The sequence below is a fragment of the Gracilinanus agilis genome, chromosome 5 (assembly GCF_016433145.1).
Source record: "Gracilinanus agilis isolate LMUSP501 chromosome 5, AgileGrace, whole genome shotgun sequence".
Taxonomy (NCBI): domain Eukaryota; kingdom Metazoa; phylum Chordata; class Mammalia; order Didelphimorphia; family Didelphidae; genus Gracilinanus; species Gracilinanus agilis.
This window is the reverse complement of record NC_058134.1, coordinates 298,354,055-298,379,635: the sequence shown is the minus strand read 5'-3', so window position 1 is coordinate 298,379,635 and position 25,581 is coordinate 298,354,055. Positions and strand designations below refer to the sequence as shown.

Genomic DNA, 25,581 nt, shown 5'->3' with positions numbered 1-25,581 from the left:
TTCTACACCTCCTGAAGGAAGGAGGAGAAAATGGAGTAATGTGTTCTGAAGAGTAATGGAATTCAGGATGAAGCGCAAGGTTACCTATCATGCAATTCTGAGCTTAAATATACTGGACAAAAGATGGATATTCAGTAAAGAAGAAGAATTTGAAACATTTATAAAAAGAAAACCAGAACTAAAGAAAATTATTTATCTTTCAAAAAGCCCAAAATAACAGAAAGTTGGGACAAGTGAATAAATGCATCATGCAAGGACAATAAGAGTAACTATGGAGAGACCAAAAAGAACCTTTATTATATAAATGTGCACAAGGAGATGGGTGATGGCCAAAATCTAAGTTGAGGAAATAGTAAAGAAGAAATCAACATATTTTGATTGAGATACAAAATTCTAGGAAATTACTAGTGAGAAAAAAATCCTTTGCATGTTGCCAATATTATTTTTGTACTTTGTTTTATGGATTATTTCATAGTTACTGTGTTAGGAAAAATTCATAGTCTCAGAAGTAATACTTTATCTTAAAGTATTTTATGCAGAAAAGTGCATTTTCAACAGTATTTAATAAAATATTATGTTTTTTGGTGGTTGCAGGAACCTAACCCTCTATTTCCCATAGATTCAGTGTTTCATCTTTTGCGTTTTTTATTTTTACACTGTTTTCTAGGAATGTTAAGAGGATATGAACAAACTCAAAAGAACTACAAAGTATTCATAACCATGTTAAAAAATGCTTCAAATCACTAGTAACACAAAAGCCATCAGAATAAATTCTGAGAGTTCATCTCACACCTTTCAAATTGGCAAAAAATGACAAAAAGTGCAATAGTCAATGTTAGGGTGTTTGTGGGAAGAAGTATGAAATGGCACAATAATTTCAGAAAGCAATTTGAAATTGCAAATAAAAAAACCAAAAGTCCATACCATTTAAACCAGTCTCCATTAGTGGGCTTATATTCCAAGAACATATTGATAAGAACAAAGTCCCCGTGTACTCTAAAATATTTATAACTGAATCTTTGTGATAGCTAAAAATTGGAAACAAAGTAGATGCTCGTCAGTTAGGGAATGGCTAAATAAATAATGGCACATGAATGTAATGTGTTTTAAGAAAAAGTGGATGTAATGAAAATATAGAATAAAGAAAAGATCTATATGAATTAATGCCGTGTGAAATAAACAGAGCCAAGAAAACTATACACAGAAACTCTTAACAGTACAAATGGCTAGAACAAGAACTAACTTGTGTGAATTTTTTTGACTCTGAATTCTGTCATATTAGATAATCATCATCCCTTCAAAATTACTCAATACTTTGGACCAGGTACTGTGCCTGGGGGATACAGAGGCAAAAAAATGAAATAATCTCTTCTCAAATTGCTTATCAGTTGGGGGACAATAAGTATAACACTTATTTCATTTGACTGTTGTAGCCATGGAGACTATAGATACTGTTAATGTATCTTTAAAGCCAAATGGAATGTCATGGAAATTGCAGTTTTTAATTGATGGAGAAATTGTTAATTTGTTAGAAATTGTTAAATTGTTAGCTTGAAAGAACCTGAAGAGATTGTTTTCCTGTACTGACTGGAGAGAAGCTGAGAAGATAGGAAAAAAATAAGATGGGGATACTTTTTTTATTAGAACCATTTAAACATTTTTCTTGAGAAGAAGAGAATTCTTGAAAATAAGTGCTGATATTTTGAATGAATTAAATGTCATATGACTTTTTTTAGGATTAAGTCTTCTGCAGTGATGATTTGAGATTACTTTGGATGTGATTATTCCTCTAGCCAAATTATTGTAAATACTTACTTATGTAATTATGGTATTATTGACTACCTTGTTAAGAAACAACAGTAGCTGATAGCTTTACTAGTTATTTAACCCTAAGAGATTAGAGGTTTTGATATGTAGAGAAATATAAGCAACTACTTAGGGTAAAGGTTTCTCTAGTTTATTAAATAAATAATATATTAAAACTGAGTTGAGCTAACTAATGTTACAATTTAATTCATGAGAAAATCTATTGTTGGATTTTTTCAGAATTCATGAATGTGTAAGCAAATGTGGTAAAAATACCAAATGATGTGCTTCCTGTAGGTCAAATCCTGTGTTACTTGGTGGGTATACAAAGATAGACAAAACAAAGTAAAAAAACCCAAACAAACAAAAAAACCCACCTACTCCTCCCACCCCCTTGTCCTCAAGAAGTTTATATCTGAAGGAAATAGGCTTGTAGAAGCTAAAACAAAAAGCAGATGAAAGATAAACAGAGAGGAAGGTCCTAGCAAGTAAGGGTGCCAGAAAGACCTCTTGGGGAAGGTGAAACTGGAGTAGTCTTGAAGGAAACCCGAGAAGCTAAGAGAAAGAGAAGAGGGAGCAGAGCTTTCCAAGACTTAGAGGCAAATGATGTTCATATTACGGAGCTGAATTTTGGCACGTTGTGACTAGTGATGGGACAAGGAGGCAGTGGGTTCAAAATGAGAGAATAGTATCGAATTTGTTCACAAAAGGGTCAAGGTAAGGAGAGAGAAGAGTGAAATCATTACAGAAGTGATGGCCTAGAAAAGAACAGAGGCCTGGAGGACATAGAGGCCACAGTGAGAATGAAGAGCAGATTAGGCATCATAAGATACAGGAAAAGATAGAATATTAAAAGATTCTGATCAGGTAGAGGAATTTGGAAGCTGTAAATGAGGAAGTCGAATACTCCCATCCTGCCAGTGGAAGTCTCCACTTGCCTGGGGTGGACACTGCCCCACCACCTTACCAGTGGCTTTCAGACCTGTCCATCCATTACCTTCAACCTGGGTTAGCCTGTCTGCCTCGACAGTTTACTGGGTGTAGCTGCTATGCATGCTACAACTGCTTGGAACCACAGATGAAAGGTGGAAAGGAAAGGAGGAAAACAGCCCTGAAGAGGACTCGGCAAACCCTTACACCAGAGGTACTGGTCTTCCCTGAATTCCCCATATTCTCCTACACTAAGAAGTAAGTGAAAAATCTAGACTTGCCCAAGCATTATTTGGCTTCACTCTCATTTTTGGAGAAGTTGTGCTTTTGCCAAAGCAAGAAGAAAGAACCTAAGTGGTCTTTAAAGAGGCAGAGATAAATGAGCTACTAGTGAAAAACAATGCATTGAAATCTGAGGACTGCTTAATGATTACCAAAGTGAAGAGGTCAATTTTAATGGAAGCAAAGGTTAAAAATATGCTTCTATTCCAGATTTTTATCTGGAGGAATTCCTTTAACTCCATAGAATCGAGGGCTATAAAACAAGATAATTGGGGCGATCATAACTGGGAATCAGAGCAAATGGTAAAAGAGCCTCAAGCCTATCCTATTACTACCTTTCTCCCCTTCTATTGTTTCCTTAGGAGTCTCTTCTTGTATTGGAGAATTATAATTGGAATTCTTTTAACAATAAGGAACTTGGATGTTTTAAGGAGAAGTTAAACAAGTCAATGAAACCTTAGAACCACTGCCAATGTAGGTGTGGTCTGACAGGGAAGATTCTTATCACTTGCAGAGTTTCATCTTTTAGTCTTCATGCAGTCACAATGGTAGTGGAGTTTTAATTTATGTAATTTGTATTCTTACATTATGTTTTTGAGCTTCATTTATTAAAGTACTTTTAATTAGATTAGATAGTAGCTATTGCATTTTTTTAAAAAGAGGAGAAAACCTTAAACTTGATGAAATAACCAAATTTTGGCTAAGCTTATTATACTGTTACTCTTTTATAAAATGAAGGCTTTGTACAAGGTGATCTATAAAGGTCCTTTTTATCTCTCAGTTCTGTGATCAAGCCTGACCCCTATCCAAAGATCAGCCCTCTTTGATGGAGTTCGGTTGTTCAACAATATGCTCTCAAACTGAATTTTTTCATCTTTTTCAAAGGATATTATGAGTGACTTTGGCAAGATGCATTGCTAAAATCCAGATAATCTCAATCAAGCTCTCTCTCTCTTTATATAAGGGAAAATTAGTTCAGCAAGACATTCTAAGTGAATTTATAAAATTTTATAATTCTTTCTCTCCAACTTTCCCTTCCTAAATTATTTAACAAAGAAACAGTTCCTTATGTCCAAAGGGCTTTAAAAGACTGTCTTCCCTTTGACCCAGCCATACCATTGCTGGGTTTATACCCCAAAGAGATCATATGGAAAAAGACTTGTACAAAAAAATTTATAGATGTGCTCTTTGTGGTGACAAAAAATTGGAAAATGAGAGTGTGTCCTACAATTGGGGAATGGCTGAACAAATTGTGGCATCTGATGGTGATGGAATACTGTTGTGCTCAAAGGAATAATGAACTGGAGGAATTCCATGTGACCTGGAATGACCTCCAGGAATTGATGCAGAGTGAAAGGAGCAGAACCAGGAGAACATACACTGTGGTACAATCAAATGTAATGGACTTCTCTACTAGCAGCAATGCAGTGATCCAGGACAGCTCTGAGGGACTTATGAAAAAGAACCCTATCCACAGTCAGAGGAAGAACTACAGGAGTGGAAACACAGAAGAAAAAACAACTGCTTGAACACATGGATTGATGGGGATATGATTGGGGATGTAGACTCTAAACCAGGGGTCAGCAACATATGGCTCTCGAGCCATATCTGGCTCTTTTAAGGGCCAGATATGGCCCTTTCTGCAGGAGCCATAAAGTCCATTTTTTTTTCAGGCGCTGTTACAGGAGCGGCACTGTGAGCACTGTACGGCTCTCATGAAATTATATTTTTAAAAATGTGGCGTTTATGGCTCTCATGGCCAAAAAGGTTGCCGACCCCTGCTCTAAATGATCACCCTAGTGCAACTATCAATAATATGGAAATGGATCTTGATTAATGACACATGTAAAAACCAGTGGAATTGTGCATCGGCTACAGGGGAGGGGGGGTATCGGAGGGGAGGGAAAGAACATGAAAAATGTAAACATGGAAAAATATTCTAAATTAATTAAATAAAACTTTTCAATAAAAAAAAGGAACAGTTCTTGTAGCAAATAAAGTCATACAAATTGGTCTTTTTGCCTTGTTAGGATGGGGTAGGTAGCTTGATTCATTAACTAGAAACTTATTCTAAGGTTTCTTGCTGTTTTTCCATGCTCTAGGGAGTCATAGAATTCTCTTTTTGATCAGGAAATATTTTTTTATTTTCTTTCATAGATGATGATACAAATATTATACTTATTCATAGTATTCTGGCCTCTCTGAGTTTTTTCATTTAGTGACAAATTTTTCTCTGGGTTATTGTCTGCAATTACTCATTTAACAACTATTTATTAGGTGTCTATTAGATTTAAGGTAGTATGTTAGACTTTGGGGATGCAAAGACAAAAGTAAAATAGTCTTTTCTCCCAAGGAGCTTCTGTTATTTAAAGACAATCTTTGTATGAATAAATACATGCAAAACATAAAACAAATACAAGGTAATGTCTTGTCAGAGGCACTGGAGCTATTAAGAAAAAACTGTATGTGGGAATTGGAAGTTCAGCTGAAGTTTGAAGGAAACTAAGGATTCTAAGAGAGAGAGATGAGGAAAAGTACATTTTGGCCATGGAGGACAGCCTATATAAAGACACAAAGGTGGCAGATAGAATACCATGTGTGAAGAATCAGGAGGAGGCAAGTCTTGCTAGTTTATAGAGATCAAGGGAAGTAATATGTAATAAGGCTTTATAGGTAGGTGTGAGCTAGGTTGTGAAGAACTTTAATGCCATAGATGTTTGTGTTTGATCATAGATGGAAGCCATCATAAACTGAACTATTAAAGAACTTGAATAGGTGAGTTCACTTATCCTTTGAATTATTTTCTTGTGTGGGTGTAAGTGTGGATATATACATTTAAGAGACAGCACAGGGGGCAGCTGGGTGGCTCAGTGGATTGAGAACCAGGCCTAGAGATGGGTTCAGATGTGGCCTCAGACACTTCCTAGCTTTGTGACTCTGGGCAAGTCACTTAACCCCCATTGTCTAGCCCTTACCTCTCTTCTGCCTTGAAACCAATATGCAGTATTAATTCCAAGACAGAAGGTGAGGGTTTAGAGAGAGAGAGAGAGAGAGAGAGAGAGAGAGAGAGAGAGAGAGCGAGAGAGCGAGAGAGAGCGCGCGAGCGAGCACAGTGGATAAAGATACCACCGTAGAGTCAGAATGATCTAGTTTCAAGTTGTGTGACCTTGGGCAGGCTCATTAATGTCTCTGTTGTTCTAAGATAGTTTTCTGAGATTATGAATTTCTGAAAAGTTGTTGATCCGCTGTTGTAGGGCTCAATCAGGGAATTTTGAGGAGCACCAAGTGGCGTGCCATTCCCATCTAGAAGGAAATCAGAATCCCTGCTATAGTGCAACCCTAAGACTGTTCCCCACCTGACAATGCTGATGAACCAGTCAGCCCCCTCTAGGGTTCCTATTCCATGGAGCGAAACACCCTGATGCACTCTAAGGACTCTTGAGCCTTGCTGTCTGATCTGCCACTGAGTTGTTGGAATCTCTTTCCATCACATATCCAGAAGAACCCCACAAAATGTACTTTTTCTTCCATTAGGATGTGAACTCCCTTTTTTGTTTATGTTGCCAGTGCTTAGTATGTACATAAATGTACACAAATGACGCACTTAATAAGTGCTTTTTTTCATTCAGTTATTCATCTGGATTGGTAGTAGAACTTTTCTTCATTCCAAACCAAAGAAATTATAGATTAGACTCCAAATAACAATATATGTACATATGTCTATCCACATAGTTATAATTCATAGTTCAGGACACCATAAGTCCTATTTTCAGTCTTGGGGGATTCTCTTAAAATCACTCAAATTTCAGTATCTGTTTTTCTTCAGATTTGGGTAAGGGAACCCTCAACTCTGTGTTAGTGGAAATTTGGGGTTCTTTGGGGCTCATTGAGTCTTAATATTCAGGTCCATGATATAATCTTCCTGTGGACTTTTAGAGGACTTGAAAACTACATTTCCCCTGATTCCTCTTAGGTAATACAGGTGGGCAGGAAGTGTGATTGTGTAGACAGAGGTATAAGACTGGACGCGATTGGGAGATGCTCCCTTTCCTATGAACAAGCCAGGTAGGCAGAGGTAATGATGGGGCATTTGAATTAGATCTTAGCAGGCACGTGGCCTTCTTAATTACCAATATGGATGATAACAAGCCATTAATACTTTTGAATATATCCATCTATATCAATATTATTCATAACAACTCCATTGCAAGGATTCAGCTAACAACTTATTTTGAATATAGGATTACCTTTTTCTATGCAGAACAAATGTAATGGACACAGAACAACTCATATATATTCCAAACGACTCTCTTTCCATTGATAGTTCCACTTCCATATCCATACGTGCCCTGAGAGAGAAAGCTATCAGTAGTCCCCATTTTCAGGTTTGAATTCAGCCTGGAGAAGTTGGAGTTGCTTGAGTAAGTCTACCACTTGCCTTTCATTCTGTCTTTTGCCTCTTCTGTGTTTCTCCAGACCTAAAGTGATACCTGAACGGTTACAGTTTCTTCCAAAAGAAACCTGCCCCTTGGAAGGTGCTAGGAAGGCAGCCTCTTTGTCATTGAACCAACACCATCTGAATAATTCACATTAATAATGTGGGGCCAAATGTGTTTGTTCATCTTCTACTTCTTTAGCTCTGGGGATACATGTTTTCTTGTCTCTACATTTAAGATTATACAGGGATTAAGGATTTAGATTTTTTATTTAATTCTGTACTTGACAAACTAAAAAAATGTATACATAAAAAGTAGATTAGGAAAAATTAATATATATGAAACCTTGGATCTATTATTTATAGCTTCCTTGAAAATTGCAACAAATTCAACATTGCCACTTCCAGAGCTAAACTACTTTTCTTTGTTTCCTTCTAACCTTCTGTCTCTTCTCTTCTGTATACATTTTCTCCTCTATACATTTAATAAGTAACTGGGAATTATAAAAAGTCTCATGTAGTCTGTAAATGTAGACAGCCCATTGGTTTCCTTCCATCCCCACTCATGTCTGTATGTGTATGTTTATAAAATCAACTTGCACTCCCCCTTCACAGCATAATTGTGAGGAAAGTGCTCTTCAAAGCTTCAAGTTAATGTGTTACTAAATGATCTATTATTTACAGCATAATTATATCTTTGCAAGACAGCTAGATAGTGCAGTGAATAGAGCACTGAGCTTGGAATCAGGAAAACTCATCTTTGTGAGTTCAAATCCAGCCTCAGACACAGCTGTATGACCCTGGCTGGACACATCACTTAACCCTGTTTGCCTCAGTTCCTCACATATAGAATGAGCTGGAGAAAGAAATGGCAAGCCACTCTAGAGTTTGTTGTCTTCCTAAATGGGGTCATGCCTGAAATGACTAAACAACAACAAATTATAGCTTTTACTTTTTAAGGTAAAATAAAGAAGGTATTTTAACCTTTCAAAAAAGAAGCTTTTTTTGGAATAGATCCAAATTGTTATTGTATCCATGGAGAAGCCAATCAAACAAAATGCACAAAGAATGCGTCCTATTTCCTACTTATTAAACACTCCTAGTTTCCTCTGAGTTTATAACTTGTGGTTCTGTCTCCATTACTTTCTCTCCAAAATAAAAATCCGAGCCTTAGGAAAGGATTTTATGGCTTGTACTCTAGAATAGAGAATGCCGTTTAATTCTCACTTAAAATTCCCACATATACCCTATTTTGTAAGTATTGGATTTTTGTAAGTATTGTAAGTAAGAGAATTCAGTTTGTCTGGGTTGTTTGGAATGAAATTGAAAATATGGCAAGTGAAAAGATCCTTGTATATGGAATGTGAAATCTGTCATTCAAAACAGCTTTGGTTAGTAGGAACTTACAGTTGATGTTCAGCTGGCAAAGCTTTTAAGAACATAGTTACTTCCATGTAGTTATGAGTCATTAGAGCTTTTATTCAAATCAGACTACCCAAAGGACTTTTGAAGGTTGTACATTTATTACAAGACAGTATTTGTAGAAAAAGGCTTTCATATCTGTATTGATAGCTTTCTCTCTTTCTTTGGTCCTATTTATTTGATTTTTAATAGTAAAATTTCTGATAATTTCCCAAATCACTGAGAATTTGTTTGCCATTTAGTAAAAAAAAAATCAGTTTGCTTATTTACTTATACTTTGATGGTTGTTGTTAAAAAGCCTTGTAGTTTCTTGAAAACTTCTTTGGGATAATAACTAAATTGTGTTTCTATATGCATGACCGATGACCCCATGGGAACAAATAGCAGTTTTGCTCTGTGTCTCAAATGTGTATATAAGGAATAAGCATTTATATAATGTCTACTATATGCAAAGTACTGTACTAAGCTCTTTTTATCTCATTTGATAATAATATCTCATTTGGTCTTCACAATATCCCTGTGAGGTGAGTATTATTATCCCCATTTTAAAATAGAGGAAATTGAGGCAAACTGAGATTAAGTGCCTTTTCAAGGTAGTATAGTTAATAAATATCTGAAGCCGGATTTGCTTTCTGGTTTTCCAGACTCTAGGGCCCAGCATTTCATCCACTGTATGTTTTGCCTTTTCTCTAGTTTCTGTGAATTGTACTTCAAAAATAGTTTAACAATTATTTCTTATTCCTTGGGGAAAACCCAGCACTGAAGAATTGCTTTTTGAGAAGACTCCACGTGAGAAAATGACTTACCACTGATAATGTGGTTTTTTGAAGCCCCAAGTTTGCCCCCCTGTCCTTTAGGAACTTTCCTTGGGAGAAGCCTGCCCACCTCTACCCCACTGAGCTGACTGACCTTAACTCTGGACTGAACAATAGACTTGGAGGTTCTCAAGGATCCCAGTTTAGATAAGATTAGTAGTCAATGAAGCCTCAGGTACCCTTTTTTGTTTTCAAAGTTGAAAGCATCTTTTTTTGTAGGTAGTGTAAAGCATCAGCCAAGCCCAGAGCTCCTCCTTTCCTTTTATCCAATGTAGAGCTAATCAATCATGCTTTCCTGCCCTTTGTTCCCCCAAAAGGTATATAACACCCCCAAGTTCTGTTACTCTTTGAAGATTCATCTTTGGTGGGGCATTCTCCCAGAGACACTGTTCCCAGAGCCCCAGAGCTTTGGCTCTTGGTGGCCTTTAGCGCTTGGCTCTGAATAGTGGCCAGATATTAAGAACTTGTCTCTTAACCTGATTAAAGATTTGTTTTTTTATGACTACTTTAGTAGTTCTGTGTTTTTCCAAGTCAACTCCACCTATCCCTTTGTTTTAATGATTCTATATTTTATTTCTAATAGTTTCTATGTATGTGTGTGTTTTTCTTTCAGGTTAAATGCATATTTGGCTGGCATGAACCCCTTTTATTTCCATGCAGTAAATATAATTTTACACTGCTTGGTGACTCTGGTACTAATGTACACATGTGACAAAGTTGTCTTCAAGGACCATCGGCTTGCTTTTGTTACAGCTTTGATTTTTGCTGTGCATCCCATTCACACAGAGGCGGTAAGTAACAACAGCACTGGAAAATAATACACAGCTAGGTGGCTTAGTGAATTGAAAAACAGACCTTTAGAGGTGAGAGGTCCTGGATTCAGACACTTCCTAGTTGTGTGACCCTAGACAAGTCACTTAATCCCCCACTGCCTAGCCCTTAAAGCTTTTCTACCTTGGGACCAATACATAGTATTGATTCTAAGACAGAAGGAAAGTTGTTTGGGGTTTTTTTTATGGCAAAAAAAAAGAAAAAGAAAACTAAATGGATATTTCTCCCTCCAGTACAAAAATCACATCAACTCAAAGTGATGTCATAAGAAGAAAAATTATAATTCACCAAGATATTTTCTTTATAAAATATATCTTTATAAAATAAATTATTTGACAACTTTATACAGGCTGAAAATCACCCTACTATTTCTACTACTAACAACTTCACAATTAAAGAGCCTCATCATTAGGAATGGAATACAGCAGCACATTTGAAGAAGACACAAGCCCTACAGTCTGTGTAAGAAGATAGCTTCATTGTTGATGCTTGCCATACTGAGACATTGTTCTGATTCCAAATTTCCAATTTATCTTTTACTCCCTCTGCCCTTAATATATTCAATTCAAATGGCTTGTTGTACCAATCCTTATACATTTTTCAGGAGGGCAATGAAAATTTAGAATTGCATTTCTTTAGCAAACCCACAAATAACCCACAACCTACAGATTCTATTCTGAGGTCTTTAATTTGAGGCAACTCTTCTAAAATAGTGTTATTTGTTTTGAGAGCAGTTCTGTCTTCATGGGAAATGTCCTCTTGCTTCTCATGCACTGTTTCTTTTTTTATTTTAAGGTCATTCTGTGGAGGACCAGTAGGTAGTTTTAAGAAAGATGGCTTCCCAAGTAAATTTCAATCACTAATCTTTTAATTTTTCTTATCAACAATCACAATATCACCTTGGTTCCTAGGTTCTCTAATTTCCTTTCTCTGAGGGCTTATAGAGAGATTATCTATACCTTAATCTACTCAGTGGTCTTTGACCTCCTGGTCCCTGAGAGATGACATAATGGAGAGAGAAATTCTCTTCCAACACATGGAATTCTGCTCGTATCATCCTGTATACAGAGATGATTTTGAATGTAAAAGAAGGAATAAGTGAGTAGGACAGAACTTTTCTGAATTTGATGCATTGAAGGAGTATATAATAGCAATAAAGAATAGTAAAAACTATTAGCCTAAGTGCAAAGAGTCCTGGATTCCTCTGAACTGATTTGTCATGTAACATGACACGGCTATTTTATCTCTCAGGATCTCCTTTTCTTCATCTGTGAAATACGTCCCTCACGATTGTCCTGGATCATTGCATTGCTACTCGTAGCAAAGTCTGTTACATTTGATTGTGTTTCAGATTCTGTGTACAATTTTCTCCTGGCTCTGTTCACTCTGCATCAATTCCTGGAGATCTTTCCAGTTCATGCAGGAATCTTCCAGTTCACCACCCCTTACAATACAATACTATTCCATCACTATCAAATACCACAATTTGTTTAGTCATTCCCCAATTTTCCTTATTTTCCAATTTTTTGCCACTGTAAAAAGTGTGGCTTCGGGGCAGCTGGGTAGCTCTGTGGATTGAGAGTCAGGCCTGGAGGAGGGAGGTCCTAGGTTCAAGTCCGGCCTCGGACACTTCCCAGCTGTGTGACCCTGGGCAAGTCACTTGACTCCCATTGCCCACCCTGACCACCCTTCCACCAAGGAGCCAATACACAGAAGTTAAGGGTTTTAAAAAAAAAGTGTGTCTATAAATATTTTTGTACAAACCACTTTGGGGCACAAACCCAGCCATGGTATAGCCGGATCAAAGGACATGAAATCTCTTAAAACCCTTTGAGCATAGTTCCAAATTGCCTTCCAGAATGGTTGGATCAATTCACAGCTCCACCAGAATGCATTAGTGTCCCAATTTGGCACATCCCCTCCAACATTTATTACTTTCCCCTGCTGCCATATTGACCAATCTGCTAGGTCCAATTGATATTACTTCTACTTAGATCTGACCATATGAACACACGCCTTCACAATTTTCAGTGGTTCTCCACTTTTCTCTCTTTGCGTGGATTCTTTATTTCTAAAATGTATTGACTTCTCCATTCTTGCCTCTTTTCTTCTCCTGTCTTTCTTGCCTGAAATGACAGTGAAACCTTGTACAGATTTTGTATTTATTTTACTTTACCTGTTGTATCCTCCAAGTAGAATATAAACTCCTTGAGGACAGGAGCTGTTCCATTTCTGTGTTTTTGTCTCCTATGCTTACCATAGAACCTGGCACATAGTAAATGCTTAATCAGTTAGTATATGTGAGTATTAATAAATTAGAATAAGTAATGATAAAAAAAAGGATAATAATTCCAGGGAGTGGCAGGGCAGGTGAGCATTAGTCATGTTAAGTTTTTTTTTTGTACTAAGGCATAAAAAAAAGAGTTAGATTATCTTTATATCTCATAGATGATGAAGACCTATAATGGCTAGGTCATTTGAATTGCTACTGGTAAAGAGTACAAACCTCTTAAAAGTTAATAGATATATAACCAGAGGCTCAGTTTAAATGACTTTTCCCAAGTTATATAAATAACTATCAGAGCCAGGATTCAAACAACAGATTCTGAAAGAATAGTTAGGAAACTGGAATTGATGTCAAGAGGACCTGGGTTCAAATCTCACCTTGGACATTTACTAGCTCTGTGACCCCAGGCAAATCATTTAAATTATTTTTGTCTCGGTTTCCTTATCTGTAAAATTGAGGGCAAGGGAGGTTGAACTCAGCCGCTAAGGTCCCTTCCAGCTCTCAAGTTTAAGAACCTATGAAAAAGTCTAGTTTTTCTTTCTACTTTACTTCTTTTTCAGGTAAGGTAGAAACTCAAGGATTTGAGGGGCTTCTAAGAGCTGGCTGCATAATTTAAAATGGCTTTTAGTTTTTAAAGTCATCATTTATAATTCTGACAGCTACATTTATTTTTTTCCTGGTTTCATGTATTTCCCTTCTCAAAAAACAACAACAAAACAACCCATGATGGGGATCATGTCTTATGCTTAAAAAAGAAAACTTACAATCCTTAGCACAGTGCTAAGTACATAGGTAGCCCTCAGTACATATTGTTGGTTAATAATGAGGTTTAGCTATGATTATATTTGCATTAATATGCTCATCGGGGCAGTGTGGCATCATAGAAATTGCTTCAAATTCAAAACTGGGAGAACTGAGTTTGAGCCCTTTCTTCATCCTTTGCTTGCATGTACTTCTCTGACCCTCAGGTTCCTTGTCTGTGAAATGAGGCAATACTAAAGTGCAATTTAAACTGTATGAGGAAGCTGGGTAACGGATGAAAGAACATTGGATTTAGCATCAGGTGACACAAGCTACTTGTCTCATCCTCGGTCAGATTACTTAATATTTCTGTTGTTCAGTTGTTTCTCAGTTGTGCTTGACTCTTCGTGCCTCTTTTTTGCCGCTTCTTTCTCCAGCTCCTTTTAAAGATGAGGAAACTAAGTCAGAGACTTGCTCAGGGACACACAACTAGTTAGCAAGCGTCTGAGGCCAGATTTGAACTCGGGAACACGAACGAGTCTTCTTGATTCTAGGCCTGACCCTCTCGCCCCTGTACCACCTGGCTGCCCTGTATTTTGGGGCATGTTTCTATGCATTTGTATCATTAAAGGATCTTAAGTATCTCATGAATATGAAATGTGGGTGGATATGGCAAAAGAAAACCCTATAAGACTAATAGTACTTAACCCACTTTTCATGGATCTTTGATCTTTGAGCAGAGTTTTACTGTTGATAACTCAGACATTCATTCACTCCTAGCCAGGGCAAGTCGGAGTCAGCTCTGTGGAAATCTGGAAAACAGCACAAATTAGGAATTGATTTATTGTTTTGTTGATTGTTTAGACCAGGGGTCGGCAACATATGGCTCTCGAGCCATATCTGGCTCTTTCTGCAGGAGCCATAAAGTCCATTTTTTTCAGGCACTGTTACAGGAGCCCACTGTGAGCACTGTAGGGCTCTCATGAAATTACATTTTAAAAAATGTGGCGTTTATGGCTCTCACGGCCAAAAAGGTTGCCGACCCCTGGTATAGACTTAAGAAATAGTTAGAATGTGACTAATGCAGATTAAATTTAAAAGTGTACCAGTGATACATTTTTCTCTACCAGAGAACTGTTTCTTAAATAATTACCAGCCCCCTCCTGCTCCCAGCTCATAACTTGTGCTTCTAAAGAATGCCCCTGCTTGTCAGAGCTGTATACCAACCTGGGCTGTTTTCAGAATGTAACTGTGCCACATTGTGCAAAGCTGTACTTCAGTATTCCTTAAAAGCCTGGCTTTAGCCTTTGCTTGCTGTTGTTCCATTTCAGTTTGAGAGACGTTAACTCTTTTCTACATATATCTAATTATATTGTGATGCTTATTACTTCAGATTGAATAGACTGGCTTTATGACTGAGCCCATCTGGCCCTTTCTTCCATGATCACAAGGACCTGGAGATTGTCAAAACTGATGCAAATGGTTAAAGAGTCAATGTAAGTGGTCTGGAGCAGACACAGGACTCTGAGGCCTATTGGACAAATCCAGTGACTTTATAGGCCTCTAAATTGGCTGTATCTTTTTTTTTTTTAAATTCTTCCCTTCTGTTTTAAAATGAATACTAAGTATAAAATAGAAGAGGGGTGAGGGCTAGGCAATTGGGGGTAAGCCCAGGGTCATGTAACTAAGAAGTGTCTGAGGCCAAATTTGAATCCATGTTTTCTCTCAGTCCCAGGACCGGCACTTTATCCACTGCACTACCTCGCTACCTTGATTTGGTTGTATTTTAATGCCACATTAATGCCCCGTGCTTAGAATGCCATTCTCCTAGAGAGCACGGTGGCCTTTTAGATTTAGATAACATTACGTTCATTCCATATTAGTTAGGAAGTAGCATAATAAAATATTTCAGGAGGACAATGTCAAATTGTAGCCAGGATTCCGTTATATAGTGTCAGTAATGACTGAATTGGTTAACATTATAATAATGTCTAGAATGAAGGTAAGAATCTATACCCTTTATCCCTTAGTCATAGTTAATTGTGGTAATTAAAGAGTTTTTTAGACAGATTTAGTTCAAGAAGACAGACATTGGCCCTGTGATTTCATTAGTTACAGGGAATACTTGGATGAGAAAATACCTCATATCAATGTACCTTCTCTTCAAATTATAGTCTTGGAGAATTGCCTAGAGTACCTGATTTTTCCAGGGTCACACAGCAGAATGTGTCAGAGGATGGCCTTAAACCCAGGTCTTCCTGACTCCAAGTTCAGATTTTCATCTTTTATGCCATGCAACTTTTCAGCATTGGAGGGCAAATTTCATAATTTTAGGCAGAAAGATTTGTTTTCTGTTCAAATGTATTTTACCTCCCAGAAAGTAATCTCTCTCTCTCTCTCTCTCTCTCTCTCTCTCCAGGTGACTGGCATCGTGGGCAGGGCAGATGTATTAGCTTGTTTGCTATTTCTGTTGGCCTTTCTCTCCTATAATAGGTAAGTACCATTATATTTTTTCTTCCTTTTGCTCCATTTTCCCACTTCCCTTCAGTGTTTATAGTCAACTTGAATCAGTCAGCTTTAAAGAACAACTGAAAAAAAAATCATGCCACCAGAAATACTTTTTGTGTGAAAGAAAGAAAAGAGTAAGAATTTTTCTTTACCCTGATGCTCTCCCACTTAAAACTGTGCCCTTTCCTTGAACTGAGCTATAGAATTTTAAATGGGCCTTCCCTTCATCTCTGTACTGTTAGGAAACTACACTCTTTTTTCTTACTTTTCCTCTAAGTTTTTTGAGTAGGAACAAATAATTTAGAATGGAAGTTCAGGCTCTCCCTCCAAATACCTCTAAACACACAAAATAACGAATCTATGTACAGTTCTTTCACCTCTTCATTGCTGTGTTTAATATTTTCTCTGTCTGTCTTCATCTCTTTCACCTCTTTTTCATACCTCAGCCATACTCTTGTAGGTTAGCTTGAAGTTTAAGAGAAATTAGGAAAAATTTGAAGCAGCAGGAATTCTCAATTTTTATCAGATTTCTTAATCCTCTTGTAATGGTTAAATTAGGAGTTTTGACAAAACAAGAGAGCAGCTTTTAATAATTTAAGTCTTAATGAGAATATAGTAGAGTTGTAAATTAATATTATTCCTTTTAGCCAGAGAAAAGAAAACTTCTAGCAGTTTTTAACAATTAACAATTTAGCTTAATTAAAATAGAGATAGTAAAAGAATATAGTAAAGGAGAGAAATATAGGAAAGAGGTAGAGAAAGAGAATTTCCTAATGTCTATACTAGTCATCCTATAACTACCTATAATTACTACCTAAAACTGCCTATATCTACCTATAACTGCCTATAATTACCATTAATCACAACCACCCCACAAAGTTCCAACCCACCCCAGTCCAATCAAAACCAACCCAATCAGTGTTTAATCCAACCCCAATTAAGTCTGTCAACAAAGACCAGCCACCTCTCAACCCAGAAAAAGTTCAAGAAAGAAAAAAAAACTTAACAGCCCAAACCAAAAGCTAAAAAACCCTCTAAAGGCTAAAGCCAAAAAGCCCTTTCAGTAAACTCAGGCCTGCCTTTATATTCCACCAACTAAATGCCAACCACCAGCTCAACACACTCCCAGCAGCCAACTTCCCCACAACTGCCAGCTCTAACTGTCAGCAACTGCCAGTCCAAACTGCCAGTCCAAACTGTAATTGACAGCCTTTTTAAACCTTTTCCTACTCAACTTCCTGTCTCTATGGTCTCCACTTCCTGTTACTGTGGGCTGGCTTATCCCTACACATCTCTATGGTAAGAGGACCTCCAGGTCCCCGTTAAATTTAAAAAAGGAATAAAGAATTACTTTTTATACTCTGTAGTGTGAATATCTCCCTAGGATAGATGGGCAGAATTTCTGTTTTGTTAGGAAGTAGAGAGTGGTAGTAATATCCTTATGTTTTTATCCATTCTCAAAATAATCTGGTTTTCATCTCACCAGTGGTCTGTCAGTGTAGGTAGAAGAAAGGAGAAAAAATACATCGAATACATTGTTTCCCCTATTAGAATATAATCTCTTTGAGGGTAGCTCATTGAGAGATTGCTTAATTTTTATGTTTGTTTCCCTAGTGTCTAGCAGTGTTTCCACATTGTAAGTGCTTAATGAATGCTTTTTGATTAATTAATTGCAAAATAGGAGTTAGGAAGAAAGGATGGAGATGCTAATCATGCTGGCATGATTTCAGAAAAGAAATCATGTCTAGGAATTTTGCCTAGATTTCCATCAGGTCACAAATTCCTTTAATTGACCTCTTTTCTCATTTCCCTCAAACCTCCATATTATGTTATATTAGCATTCTTTCCCATTCTGCTCATCACTACAATCTCCAGTCCTTGAAATGCTCACAGGGTTGCTACTTGGTCACAGAGTTAGAAGTAGAGAGAACAGGTACCCTTTCTCTTTATTGACTTTTAGAGAGACAGCTTTCAGGAAACTCTGTGAAGGAAAAGGTGGATGAAGGGGCAGTCACTTCTTGCATACACACTCAATTCTGGTTTAGCAGCCTAAGTGATCAATTTCTATGGCTCTGAAAGCAATTGGAAAAGTTTTTATTATCACTTTGTAGCATCATTTCAGTCATGCATCCAGAAAATGGTCCTTTTCCAAGTTTCCACGTGGTCACTTAGAATGAAACCAGCTGGGGAGTATTTGAGTATGTTCAAGAACTGACCCTCATATCCTAACCTACTCATCATACTTTTCAGTCTTTTCTAACCATGACTCTTTGGTAATTGTTATGGTCATGATTCATAACCATATAGTTTCATCGGTAGAAGCAGTATGGCATTTGAGTATTGAGTATTGGATATGAAATTAGGAAGACCTGGGTTCAAATAACAGTTAATATTTAGTAGATGTAAGTTGCTGAACAAGTCTCTTAACTGTTTTGAGCTTCAGTTTGCTCATCTGTAAAAATAAAGAAATAAAATGTGGATAATAGCAGTTTTTACCTCACAGAATTGTTATGAAGATCAAATGAAATATTAAAACACTTTGAAACCCTGTTTTATATAAATATGAGTTATTAGTGTTACTATTTTTAATATTAGTATTTAAAAGGTAGACTTTTCATCTTTAGTCATATAAAAATGCTCTATCTATATTACTCTTTTTTTTTTTAAACCCTTAACTTCTGTGTGTTGGCTCATAGGTGGGAGAGTGGTAAGGGTGGGCAATGGGGGTCAAGTGACTTGCCCAGGATCACACAGCTGGGAAGTGTCTGAGGCCAGATTTGAACCTAGGACCTCCCATCGCTAGGCCTGACTCTCAATCCACTGAGCTACCCAGCTGCCCCCTCTATATTATTCTTGATTAGAGAAATGCAAATTAAAACAACTCTGAGATAATACCTCACACCTACGAGATTGACTAATATGACAGAAAAGGAAAGGCTAAATGTTAGAGGAAATGTGGGAAAATTGGTAAACTAATACACTGCTGGGGAACTTGTGAACTGAGCCAACCATTCTGGAGAGCAATTTGAAACTATGTTCAAAACACTCTATAGTTGTACATACCCTTTGATCCATCATTATCATTACTAGGTCTGAATCCCAAAGAGATTTTAAAAAGGAGAAAGGTCCTATTTGTACAAAAATATTTATTTTAGCTGCTCTTTTTATGTTAGCAAAGAACTGGAAATTGAAAGGTTGTCCATCAACTGGGGAATGGCTGAGCAAGTTGTGGTATATGATAGTTATGGAATACTATTGTGCTTTAAGAAATGACAAACAGGACGATTTCTGAAAAATATGGAAAGACTTACATGAACTGATACAAAGCAGACCCAGAAGAATGTTGTTCACAATGACAGCAATATTTCTTGATGAAAAACTGTGAACGAGTCTCTTCGATATAGTGATCCTTGGATTATTCCAAGAGATTCACGGTAAAAATGTCATTTGCCCTCCTAGAAAGAACTGGAGGCTGAATGTAGACTGAAATACTCTATATTTCATTTTCTTCTTTTTTTCCCTCTTGAAAATTATTCTACAAATTGACTAATATGGAAAAATGTTTTATGTGATTACAGATGTAGAATCTACCTCATATTGCTTGCCATCTCAGGGAAGGTGTAAAAGATAACTTAGTTAAGCTGTTTTAATTAGTACATACTTATTGTTTTATTACTATTTTGCGCATGTATAACTTCTGTGTGTAATCTTCTTAGATGATAAATAGTATGATAATAAATTATACTCATGGTAGAATTAATGATAAGGAATAATCCCAATTATTAATTAATTGAATATGTGAGAATCCGTAATCAATAATATTGGAAGTAAAAAAATCACCCCAAAATTCCTATGAAATATCTTGACAAAATATCGTTGCTAAGGGTAGCTGTGTGCATATATTCAGCATCCTGGAAGGTGTTCAGATACTATGATATCTCAGTTGGCTTTGAAGCTACAAGAAGTGAACTTGGCTTTTTACAATATGTGGAATTAATCATTATTTTATAGAATATGCCTTCTTAAAAAAAAAAAGACATCTTCTCTGATCACTGCCTCTGAGAAAAGGTGTTCAGAGGACCATTCCCCTTATAAAGGGAGGATGTCTGTGCAATTTGATTCTATATATATACTAGTCGACATGTAAGCACTGGGTCTTTGGTTGAGCTGCGATAGGTCTGGAGCCTGACATTTTATAATTTTCAACTTTCAGCCATTCCCAGTCAACAAATGGTCAAGGGACATGAATAGGCAGTTTTCACACGATGAAATCAAAACTTATCAATAAGCACATGAAAAAGTTTTCTAAATCCCTCCTGATTAGAGAAATGCAAATTAAAACAACTTTGAGGTGTACCACCTTACTTACACTTAGCAGACTGGCCAATATTGCAGCAAAGGAAAGTGATAAAGATTGGAGGGGATGTGGCAAAATTGGGACACTAATACACTGCTGGTGGAGTTGTGAATTGGTCCAACCGTTTTGGAAGGCAATTTGGAACTATGGCCAAAGGGCTTTAAAAGACTGTCTGTCCTTTGATCCAGCCATACCACTGTTGGGTTTGTACCACAAAGAGAAAGTAAGGAAAAATATTTGTACAAAAATATTTGTAGCCACACTCTTTGTGTTGGCAAAAAAATTGGAAAATGAGGAGGTGTCCATTGATTGGGGAATGACTGAATAAATTGTGGTATCTGATGGTGATGGAATATTATTGTACTGAAAGGAATAATGAACTGGCGGAATTCCATGTGAACTGGAATGAGCTCCAGGAACTGATGCAGAGTGAAAGGAGCAGAGCCAAAAGAACATTGTACATAGAGACGGATACATTATGGCACAGTCGAATGTAATAGACTTTTCTACTAGCAGCAGTGCAGTGACCCAGGACAATCCAGAGGAAATTATGAGAAAGAATGCTATCTACATCCAGAGAAAGAACTGTGGAAATAGAAATGCAGAAGAAAAACATATGATCAATCACGATGTTCGATAGGGATATAATTAGGGTTTTGATGTTAAAAGATCGCTCTACCGCAAATATGAATAACAGCGAAATAGGTTTTGAATAATGATACATGTATAACCCAGTGGAACTTCTTGTTCTTTGGTGGGCGGGGGGGAGGAGGAATCATGAATCATGTAACCATGGGAAAATATTCTAAATAAAAAATTAAAAATATAATTTTCAACTTTTTACAATAAATATCAATATAGCTCAGATAATTGCTTCCCAGAATTTATTTTTCATTTTTTACAATTTGGTGACCCTGATGTGATTGAGGTTCAGCCTCCTAGTTCCTGTGCCCCTCCAAGAAAACCTCTTGGGGACTCCCAGAGACCTGCTTCCTCTAGGGAGGGACACTGGACCTGGCTTGCTGACCCTGCCAAGTTCTCTATCTCTGATCCAGGTAAATAGCCTCTGTGTTTAAGAGGCCACCTAATTCTGGAATTCTTGTTACAGGTACTTCCTTTTCTTCTTCAAATCTTCTAGTTAAATTATATGTTTTTCTTAGGAATTTAAGGGGCTTATCCATCACGAAAGTCTTGGGGGCCGAAAGGATTAATTCCATTGCCAATTTTGGGGTTCTGGACAGAATGATGAATTTCTAGGGTGATTTGTGACCACTTAGGTTTCTGTGCAGAGTCACAAATTCTTTAAGAATAGGGATATTTCTCTTTATTTTCTCTACCTAGTAACAAAAGTTCCTGGATTGATTTCTTTTTCTTTTAAAGACTATCTCTGCTGGCATAGATAGATTTATAGCTCCCTTTCTGACTAGTCTATAGGTGTGTGTTTAAAGCTCTCTTTATGTCTGTCTGTCTCTCGCCTGTTTCTCATCAACTATATATGAGGCCTATAAGTGATTTAATTTTAAAGGAAGTTTTTGAAAATTTGTACAATGGTTTAAAGCAAGCTACTTAATCAGTTAATGAATTGGAGATAGCAAAAAAAAAAAAAAAAAAAAAAAAAAAAAAAAAAAAAAGAATTTGTAGGGATTAGCCTTAAGAATTTTGCACTTAGCCACCAGTAATTTCCTCAAAGGTAAGTTAGCCTTACTTAAGAAGAAATCAAAGATAGGAACTTAGAATTTAAATCTGGTAACACAGCTTTGTGTTACCATGAAAATAACCTTCAGAGTTTAAAAAATAAATTAACTTTGACCAAACCAGATTTAAAACTGTGGTAAATATATTGTATATTAATTTTTAGACATGTTTTGTGCATATTTCATGGAGTACAACAGCAACTCTACTCTAGGGCAGATAAAATAGCACCATTCTCTTATTCCATCACTCCCCAGCTCTGGACCCCTCCAGCCAGGTTCATGGAGCAGCACCTGCTGGAGGTGACTTTGTACCTCAAGTGCGGGGAGAGAGTGTAAACATGACTATGCCTCAACTTCTTTAGTAGGCCAAATGACAAGACTCATCACAGAGGAGCCAGTTCATAAGTCTGAGGCAAAGATACAGAGTTCTCCAGATTGCTCTTTCAAATATTGATCTATACCTAATTTTTGCCATATCATTTTTTAGAGAATTTAAATATTTTATTTTTTTAGAAAAATTTTCCATGGTTACATGATTCATGTTTTTACTTTCCCCTTCACCCCACCTTCTCCCCCCCCCATCCAATACATATTTCCACTGGTTTTAACATGTGTCATCAATCAAGACTTATTTACATATTATTGATAATTTGCATTGGTGTGGTCCTTTCGAGTCTACATCCCCAATCATGTCTGCATCAACCCATGTGTTCAAGCAGTTGTTTTTCTTCCATGTTTCCACTCCTGAAGTTCTTCCTCTGAATGTGGGTAGCATCTTTTCCATAAATCCCTCAGAGCTGTCCTATGTCATTACATTGCTGCTAGTACAGAAGTCCATTACATTCGATTTTACCATAGTATATCAGTCTCTGTGTACAATGTTCTTCTGGCTCTGCTCCTTTCACTCTGCATCAATTCCTGGAGGTCTTTCCAGTTCCCATGGAATTCCTCCAGTTTATTATTCCTTTGAGCACAATAGTATTCCATCACCAGCATATACCACAATTTGTTCAGCCATTCCCTAATTGAAGGGCATACCCTCCTTTTCCAGTTTTTTGCCACCACAAAAAGCGCAGCTATAAATATTTTCATACAAGTCTGTTTATCTATGATCTCTTTGGGGTACAAACCCAACAATGGTATGGCTGGATCAAAGGGCAGGCATTTTTTTATAGCCCTTTGAGATAGTTCCAAATTCCCAGCCAGAATGGTTGGATCAGTTCACAACTCCACCAGCAATGCATCAATGTCCCGATTTTGCCACATCCCCTCCAACATTCATTACTCTCCCCTTCTTTCATTTTAGCCATTCTGCTAGGTGTGAGGTGATACCTCAGAGTTGTTTTGATTTGCATTTCTCTAATTATTAGAGATTTAGAACACTTTCTCATGTGCTTATTGATATTTTTGATTTCTTTTCCTGAAAATTGCCTGTTCATGTCTCTTGCCCATTTTTCAATTGGGGAATGGCTTGATTTTTTATACAATTGATTTAGCTCCTTGTATATTTGAGTAATTAGACCTCTGTCAGTTTTTTGTTATAAAGATTTTTTCTCAGTTTGTTGTTTCCCTTCTGATTTTGGTTGCATTGTTTTTGTTTTACAAAATCTTTTTAATTTAATATAATCAAGATTATTTATTTTACATTTTGTAATTTTTTCTAACTCTTGCTTGGTTTTAAAATTTTCCTTTTCCCATAGATCTGACAAGAATACTATTCTGTGTTGACTTAATTTACTTATAGTTTCCTTCTTTATATTAAAGTCATTCATCCATTCTGAATTTATCTTGGTGTAGGGTGTGAGATATTGATCTAAACCTAACCTCTCCCATATTGTTTTCCAAATTTCCCAACAGTTTTTGTCAAATAGTGGATTTTTGTCCCAAAAGTTGGGCTCTTTGGGTTTATCATACACTGTCTTGCTGACGTCACTTGCCCCAAATCTATTCCACTGATCCTCCCGTCTGTCTCTTAGCCAGTACCATATTGGTTTGATGGCTGCTGCTTTATAGTATAGTTTAATATCTGGTACTGCTAGGCCACCTTCCCTCATATTTTTTTATTATTTCTTTTGATATTCTTGATGTTTTGTTTTTCCAAGTGAACTTTGTTATAATTTTTTCTAATTCAGTAAAAAAGTCTTTTGGTAGTTTGATAGGTATGGCACTAAATAGGTAAATTAATTTGGGTAGAATGGTCATTTTTGCTATATTATTTTCCAAAAGTTTTTGTCAAATAGTGAATTGTTATCCTAAAAGTTGGGATCTTTGAGTTTATCAAACACTAGATTGCTGAGGTCATTTATCCCTAATTTATTCCATTGATCCATCCTTCTATATCTTAGCTAGTACCAGATTGTTTTGATGATCACTGCATTATATACAGTTTAAGATCTGATACTGCTAGGCCACTGTCCACATTTTTTTTTCCCATTAGACCCCTTCATATTCTTAACCTTTTGTTCTTCCAGATGAATTTTTTTTCTGGTTCTATAAAATGATTTTTTGGTAGTTTAGCATGACACTGAATAAGTAAATTAATTTAGGTAGGATTATCATTTTACTATATTAGATTGGCCTTCCCATGAGCAATGAATGTTTTTCCAGTTGTTTAGATTTAATTTTATTTGTGTGAAAAGTGTTTTGTAAATGTGTTCATATAATTCCTGTGTTTGCCTTGGCAAATAGATTCTGAAGTATTTTGTATTGTCTAGAGTGATATTAAAAGGAATTTCTCTTTCTAACTCTTGCTGCTGGACGTTGTTGAAAATATACAGATATGCTAATGATTGATGTGGGTTTATTTTGTATCCTGCAACTTTGCTGAAATCGTTATTTCAACTTGTTTTTCAGTTGGTTCTCTGGATTCTCTTAATTCCTTCAATTTCTTTTTCATCTCTTATTACTAAATCTAATATTTCTAATACGATATTAACAGATTGCCACTTCAAAAAGGAAGGAAACAAGCATCTGAATTGGTTCTGTTGTGGACCAAAGGTACAGGTAGCACGAGCATATTTTCAGAAGAAAAGAGATCAAAGGGAAAACATAGAATGCCTCCTTAAAACAATGAAAAGTTGAAGGCCCTGGAATCCCATTGCCCATGAAAAAGTACAGCGAAAACCTCGGAAAGACAGTAATAAAGGAAGAATCTATGAATGAATGAACTGCTCAGAGCCAATGCTATTATCCAAAGAGACCTGCTGGTGTCAGTTTTCTGTATCTGTCCTATGTGTGCATGGGTTTTTAATATGCACTTTACTTTTTCTTCCTTGTAGAAAAGAAGAAGAATACTCTAATCAATTATTTTCATTACCAGTCTGTTTATTTGTACTATCTGTATCACCTCATATTAGCAGATGCCTTCAAGCTTTCCCTTAGGTCATGCCTCTATCCTCAGTCTGATCAGCTGGAAGGGAGAAGAAATTGTAAATAATAAAATTTTTAATATTGTTTGAAATATATATATATAT

General features: G+C 36.6%; 1 protein-coding gene across 1 annotated transcript in view; it reads left to right on the top strand.

The window, feature by feature from the left end:
* TMTC1 (transmembrane O-mannosyltransferase targeting cadherins 1) overlaps positions 1 to 25,581 on the top strand; it is a 275,250-nt gene that overhangs the window by 32,208 nt on the left and 217,461 nt on the right. The window contains exons 2-3 of the mRNA XM_044679272.1: positions 10,304 to 10,481; positions 15,969 to 16,042. Coding sequence (XP_044535207.1) covers positions 10,304 to 10,481; positions 15,969 to 16,042 — 252 coding nt within the window. The remainder of the gene's footprint in view (positions 1 to 10,303; positions 10,482 to 15,968; positions 16,043 to 25,581) is intronic.